Source organism: Erpetoichthys calabaricus, chromosome 4 (assembly GCF_900747795.2).
Source record: "Erpetoichthys calabaricus chromosome 4, fErpCal1.3, whole genome shotgun sequence".
Taxonomy (NCBI): domain Eukaryota; kingdom Metazoa; phylum Chordata; class Cladistia; order Polypteriformes; family Polypteridae; genus Erpetoichthys; species Erpetoichthys calabaricus.
Genome location: NC_041397.2, coordinates 304,152,352 through 304,159,966, shown reverse-complemented (window position 1 = coordinate 304,159,966; position 7,615 = coordinate 304,152,352). Strand labels below are relative to the sequence as shown.

Here is a 7,615-nt window from a genome sequence, read left to right as displayed (position 1 = left end):
ATGGGCTGAGCACACACCCTTGTGGGGCCCCTGTGCTCAACGTGATGGTCTTAGAGGTGTTATTGCCGACCCGCACATTTTGTGGCCTCCCTGGAAGAAAGTCCAACACCCAGTTGCAGAGAGAGATCTTGAGTCTCAAATGGCTGAGTTTTTGTATTAGCTGCTGGGGAATGATTGTGTTGAATGCTGAACTAAAATCTAAGAACAACATTCGAACATATGAGTTATTTGAGTCCAGGTGGGTGTGGGCTGGATGGAGAGCAGCAGAAATGGCATCCTCTATGCACCTTTTTGCAAACTGAAACAGGTCATGGGAGGGGGGAAGAATGGACTTAATGCTCTGCATAACCAGCCGCTCAAAGAATTTCATGATGGTGGAAGTCAGTGTTACAGGCCAATAGTCATTATAGCTAGAATGGAGGGGCTTCTTAGGGACAGGAATTGTGGTTGTGACTTTAAAACATGTGGGAACAACAGCTTGGTCCAGGGAGATGTTGAAGATGTCAGCAAGGACGTCCTTGAGTTCCTCAGCACAATCCTTCAAAGCACGACCAGGTATGTTGTCTGGTTCGACTGCCTTACATGGGTTGATCCTAGAGATGATCCCAGGGTTCTCTTCACGCTGGCTGGGGCCAGACATATAGCCTGCTCACCCTTGTTTGGGGAATGGTTTCTGTGCCGGTGTGCTCTTTTGTGTCTCGAACCAGCCAAAGAAGTCATTCAGGCAGTTAAGCAGTGTGATGTCACCTTCACAGGTCTGCGGTGGGGGTTTGTAATTAGTGAGGGTTTGGATGCCACGCCAGAGAGACTGTGCAACTCTGGTGTTGCTAAAGTGTCCAGATATTTTCTTGCTGTACTGCTTTTTTGCTTCCCAGATGCCATGGGACAGGTTGACTCTGGCTATTGCTAGTCCTGCAGTGTCACTGGCCCTAAAAGCTGCGTCACGGATCCTCAGGGGCCTGTGGACCTCTCCTGTCAGCCATGGCTTCTGGTTAGCACGAACAGTGATATTTTTGTAATGGGTGACATCATCAGTACATTTTGCAATGTATGCTGTAACCACCTCAGTGTATTCCTCAATGTCTGTGTGGTCATTTTAAGTGGATGCTTGTTTGAAAATGTTCCAGTCTGTAATGCTAAAACAGTCCCTCAGAGCACTGGAGGCGCCCTCTGGCCACACACGTACCTGCTTTTGCGTTGGTCTGATGGTTCTCACTCTGGGTCTGTATGCAGGTCTCAGCATGATGGTGATGTGATCAGAGAGACCTAGGTGGGGGAGGTGGGAGGCCTTGTAGGCTACAGGTTGTGTACACCAAGTCCAGTGAGTTGTCTCCTCTTGTAGGAAAGTCCACATGTTGGTGTAATTTGGGCAAATAAAACTTTTAAATCTGTGTGGTTGAAGTCTCCTGCTGCGGTGGTTTGGCGCCCTGCCCGGGATTGGTTCCCTGCCTTGCGCCCTGTGTTGGCTGGGATTGGCTCCAGCGGACCCCCGTGACCCTGTGTTCGGATTCAGCGGGTTGGAAAATGGATGGATGGAGGGATGAAGTCTCCTGCTGTGATGAGGAATCCATCCAGGTGCACTGTTTGTTGTTCACTAATGGCCTGGTAGAAGTTCATTGAGTGACTCTCTCCTATCGCTGGTGTTAGCAGTTGGAGGGATGTTTACAGCGACAAGCAGAATTGATGCATACTCTTTTGGTAGGTAGAAGGGTTGGCACTTAATTATAATAAACTCCGCCACCAGGAAACAGTGTCTATGCACAACGATAGTATTTCTGCACCAAGTGTCGCTAATGTAAACACACACTCCCCCGCTGCGAGTCTTACCTCCTTCCATAAAGACTCTGTCGGCTGGATAGCAGAGTCCAGGATATTGTCATTAAGCCAAGATTCCGTAAAAATAAAAACACAGCAGTTCCTCACATCATGGCGCGCAGATCTCAGAAGCTGAATGTGATCTATTGTATTGTCTAGTGAACGTACATTGGCCAGAATGAGAGATGGTATCACAGGTCTGTACGGTTTAGTGGCTAGCCTAGCCAGAATGCGTCCACACTTGCCCCACTTCCAATTTCTCTCACACTGCTTCCGGTGCCTCCTCTCTGGGTAAGATACAGCAGGCGAGTCTGGTGATGTAATAGTCCGGCAGAGAAGTCCCAGGCCCCAAAGTGTCTCTGTAACTCTCTGGTCCAAGATGCAATGTTTGGTTTTGTGTCTTAAAAGGCAGTGGCGATGATATCTTGTAATCAACGTTGTCAGTTGACTACACGTGCCACGGCCCACCTGCCAAGTTGTTTTGCCTGCCTAAGGAAAAGTCATCCCAGATGGAGGATCGCAGGAATCGTGGGAGAGAGGGGTCCTTTCATCGGATTGGCTGGCCCAGCACTGTTTCAGCTGTGGAATGGCCAAATGGGGGAGGCAGCTTGAAGGATGAGGTCTCCAGGACTCTATACAAATACAAATCTTATTATGGGATATATCATCTACTGTTAAATTCTGCTCTGTACTTCTAAAATTTATATATATATATTTTTTTTTATTTCTTACTATATTGAGAAATTGTTCTGTGTACTGTACTGTATTGTATTGACCCCCTTCTTTTGACACCCACTGCACGCCCAATCTACCTGGAAAGGGGTCTCTCTCTGAACTGCCTTTCCCAAGGTTTCTACCATTTTTCCCTACTAGGTTTTTTTGGGAGTTTTTCCTTGTCTTCTTAGAGAGTCAAGGCTGGGGGGCTGTCAAGAGGCAGGGCCTGTTAAAGCCCATTGCGGCACTTCCTGTGTGATTTTGGGCTATACAAAAATAAACTGTATTGTATTGTATTGTACACTCGAACTCACTCAAACACTCACACGGACATAACGAACACAAACATTCACTAAAACACACATTCGGTACTACATATGGTGAGAGAGGGGCTGCTTCATCTGATCGCACTGCCATATCCCAGCCTGTAGCCTGGAGACCAAAACTGCACACAGGACTCCAGATGAGGTCTCACCAGTGCGTTGTAAAGCTTCAGCATGACCTCCTTGAACTTGTACTTCACACATCAGGGCGCTATATAACTGAACATTCTGTTAGTCTTCATAATGGCTTCTGAACACTGTCTGGCAGTTGCACCATTTTGATGCACAGGTACTTGCAATGCATTGAAGTGGTGTGCACTGAAGTTCTGAGATATCTGGAACTTTTCAAATAGAAATATTGCATACAATTTTAAAAGGTAGTACATAAATTAGCCACTTTTTAAATATGTATGTAGTTCTTATTTTTCATACTTAACTTTAATTTTTTGTATTATTATGTCATAATGTTAAGAAAATAATTTTTGTATGAAAATGCTGCTCTGACAAAAGTACCGCCTGAGGCTGTCCTCTTGTCTCCTGACCCCACATGCCCGCCCTGAGTCCATTTTCTGTCTTTTATCATGAACTCAAGAGGTGATTGAGTGATAGAGATTGCAAGTTCAAGTAATTGAAACTACATAAGTGATGTTTCCTAAACTAATTTTTGTGCTGTTGGAATTGTTTTGGACAACTGAAAAATTGTTTCTTTCTTAACTTTTGCATTCATAAATCCACACTGAAATCATTCTCAATTTTTTTTACATCATTACTTGATATTTCTTATTAATACAAAATGAACATTTATGAGTAATGTCAAAACACTGTCATTATCAAAATGTTATTACTATAGTATATTCAAAAGATTACACATATCTTAAAAGGAAAGGTTTAAATATTATTAGAATGACCAGTATAAATGTATTTAATATTGTCAAAAGCTGAAGCTAGTAAACATGACTGTGTCTGACATCATCCAAACACCAACTACCCTGAAGTTTATTTTCTCCAGGGCTCGCTCTGACTGGAGTTTTTTGATTTCCTCTTCTCCACTGCTAACTGGCCATGTCTTACTTGTAATATTATCAGACTTCTTTTGTCACAATTTGTTTATGTTAATCAATTTAAAATTGTTCTCTTTACATAATGTGTAATCTAATTTCTATTTTTCTGCACGTCCATCATAATAATTGTATTGTAGCTGTAAGCTTTGTAAAAAAAGCACAAAGAAGCAAAAGAAGGGTAGGGATACCAGTAAGCGATCCCCGTTTGCTATGTGTTTTATTGCTGGTGAAAGACTGTTAAAAGTATGAAGAGAGGGTAATGTCAGATGTCATATACTTTCCTGCATAGTTTTTCAGCTCTCCACAGACTTCCTTTGAGCTGTTGGTCCAAAGTGACAAAGATTCCCTGGGTCAAGTGGTTTATATGTAGCGGCGGAAGAGGAGGAGGTGGGGCCACTGTTCTTCCAGGCTGAAGTAACGTCATTAGTCCAGCAGATAGTTCTCCTGAAACAGTTTTAGTGTTACTGCTACATTCAAATTCTTCCCCATATATTTAATCAACCCCATACCTTTAGGGCAGGGCCTACACTTGGGTGTCTGGCAGCTAGTTTTAGCAGTCTGAGTCTGCATTCAGGGAACAATGGAAAATAGTGATGAGCAAACCCTGATGAATTTGCTTCACCTCAAGTTTGGCGAAATCTTGGAAATGTTCAGGAACTTTGGGGAACTCAGCAAAATGTATTGACATCATTGAGGAAGGAGGAAATGAACTAGTTTTGGAGTGGATTATAATGGCATTTTAAGTGTCCCTGAGGACTTGGAAACCATCTTCCAACTGTCATGGACCAATTATTGTGGCCAAAGAGTGACCTGAGCTTTGATGAAGCTGTGACAATCACTTTGTTGCCATGCCTTCCTGCAATGAATAGAATTAGAAATCAGAAGAGTTACATTTCATCAACTGCACAGCATTCTGGGTAATACTGTTAAGTAGGCTCACATATTACATCCAGGTCACATAAACGTCCACACAGAAAAACATTAAATTCAATACACCAAAACAAGGTTTTCACTAATTTTTAGCATACCAGGAAAATACTTCTTATTAAATCCATACTGGAAGAATGATTTTTCGAATATAGCAGATTTTATATACTTCGATGGAAGTCGCTGTTCCATTCGTCATTGGCCTCACAAACCGGGAAAAAAAGATTATTTAAGCCAAAATTCACACAGCGAATTTTCAGGAAAATATCACCAGTGAACCCAGCAAATTCGCTGTGAAAAACTCCTTGGCAAATTTTTGCAAGTCAACACAGTGTGGTATAGCAGGTCCACAGCTCTCAGCAAAGGCCAGTTTTTTAAAATAAATAATCACCACGCTCGTGGCTTAGCAAGGGAGCATGGTGGTGTGTGGCCGACGTGGTTCCTGAGGAATTTGTGGTGTGGGCGTTTCTCACCTAAGTGCACAGGTGAGAAACGGTCCACATCCATAATTATTCCCAGGAGCTGCTGATTGCCTCGACTATCACGTTCCCCTTCATATATAGAAGCGCGAGCCAGCTAGAAGGAGGGATGAACGGAAAGAGAAAGAGATGGAGATTGCTGGAAGGAAGAGAGGAGAAAGCCGGTGAGAGAGAGAGAGAGAGCAAAGGAGACTGAGAGAATGAGTGAGAGCAGGCTCAAGTGTAGCTGGACTATGGGCCCTAGCGAGGTGTTTATCTAACACCTAGGGCAGTTGATTGTAGTTGCTCCCGCTGAGCATTTTGAGAAGAGCGGGAGTGACTAGCGAAGGAGGTGACTCGCTATGGAAGACAGCGAGAGTCGGAAGACTTGGGCAGATAATCTCCAGCGTGGGAGTCCTGGCCATTGGAGAGAAGCTAAGTCTCGGGTCTGGGATCGGGAGGCCTCCAGACCTGTGCAAATGAGTGAAAGAAGGTCAGCTGCAGGTAGAGTGGTTCCCCCTGCTGCAAAGCCTGAATAGGAAGAAGCAGGGAAGTCACTAGTAAGATGAACACACCGGGCTTTGTGTTTAGAAGAGTTTTGTTCTATTGTTTTTAATAAAAGCACTTTTGCACTTTTTCGCCATCCCCTTGCTGTGTTGTTGCCTCACTGCTTAGCTCATCAGTAACATTACCGATGGTGACGGGTTGAAGGGCTCCCGGACAGAAGATGGGAGCATGCAGCAAACCCACATCGTCACACACAGTTCAAACAGGACTACCAATCAATGTGACTTAAGTTCAGGATAATATCCCCCTAATTCTGACACTTTGTGATATGTAACTGTACTGTTTTTTCCTCTTTTTACAGTTACCCACTTCTCCACCAGGATGAAAAATAATTCCTTCTCTCCAGCTGTGTTCATTTTGGATTGCTTGAACCATTACGAACAGCGGAGCTTCATAACTGCAGTACTCTTCTTGATTTACTTGGTAACTCTTGTTGGAAATGTGCTGGTGATACTCGCCATCTCATTGGACCATCAACTCCAAACACCTATGTATTTTTACATCATCATTCTTGCCTTTATAGATCTGACTTGTAGCACCAACATCATCCCAAGAATGTTGTGTGCCATACTCTATGACCGAGTAGTGCCAAACGCTGCCTGCTTTACACAGTTATATACTGTGCATCACTTGGAAGTTATGCAGACATTTCTATTGACTTTCATGGCTTATGATCGCTATGTTGCCATCGCCTATCCTCTCAGATATGCCTCAATCATCACAAACAAAATGGTTGCAGCATCTTTTATCCTATCAAACGTTATGGGATTTATAGTGGTCATACCATTTTTAGTACTAGTCAGTGATTTAGAATTCTGTCGTACAAATGTAGTGCCCTTCTGCATGTGTGACTACGTCACAATGGTCCGTATTGCCTGTGTGGATTATATTAATTACATTATCCCTAGTTCCATTGTCTGTGCCGTTTTGCTCTTATGCCCTTTAGCCACCATTCTCTTTTCTTACAGCATGATAGTTCAGGCTGTGATGAAAATCTCTAAAGAAGGAAGGAAGAAAGCTTTCAGCACATGCCTCACCCACTTAATGGTTGTCGGGATATTTTATGTTCCACTTTTTATCGCTTATGTTTTGCCATCGACGGGAAAGACTGCAGAAGAGTACAACATTATTGTAATCATTCCCTGCATTATTCCTCCAATGTTTAATCCAATCATATATAGCCTCAGAAACAAAGAGATGAAGAACAGCATCCTAAAGCTCTTATTTAGACGAAGAATCATTCCTGAGTCAACTAAACATCAAAATTAAAATTAATAAATTGACTGTTTTTTTGAGAAATGTTATAAATTTAATTATTACAGATTTTTTTGATTAAACACATTTCTTTAAAGGTGAAGAAAAAGAAATGCAACTATAAAGGACTCATCCCTCTGTCATAAATCATCCTGATCTTGCATGTATTGCTGCATGGAAAGATCATGACTCCTGGAACCTCTGAGCAGAAAATGTTAACTATAGAAAATATACAGTACACATAACTTTATATTTTGATCAAGATCTTTACTTCCAAATGTACCTCTATGGATTCAGAAAGTATTTATACCCATTCGCTTTCTGCCCATGCACACTTTTATTTTAAATGGACAAATTTGTCATTTTAGCACATTAATCTACACTCAGTAACCCATAATGACAAAGTGAAAGCATGTTGTCAAAAAGGTTCGAAAATGTATTCAAATCCAAAGCTGAAATCTTTCATTCAGGTAAGTATTCTGACCCTTAATTCAGT

General features: G+C 42.4%; 1 protein-coding gene across 1 annotated transcript; it reads left to right on the top strand.

The window, feature by feature from the left end:
- The first annotated feature begins 6,172 nt into the window (after positions 1-6,172).
- Positions 6,173-7,178, top strand: LOC114641294 (olfactory receptor 8H1-like). The gene has a single exon (XM_028790366.2). The coding sequence runs from the start codon at positions 6,187-6,189 to the stop codon at positions 7,132-7,134; it is 948 nt and encodes a 315-aa protein (XP_028646199.2). The 5' UTR covers positions 6,173-6,186; the 3' UTR covers positions 7,135-7,178.
- Positions 7,179-7,615: the final 437 nt, after the last annotated feature.

What these genes read in the sequence shown, in the direction of transcription:
- LOC114641294 (XM_028790366.2), top strand. Translation starts at nt 6,187, where the DNA reads ATGAAAAATAATTCCTTCTCTCCAGCTGTGTTCATTTTGGATTGCTTG.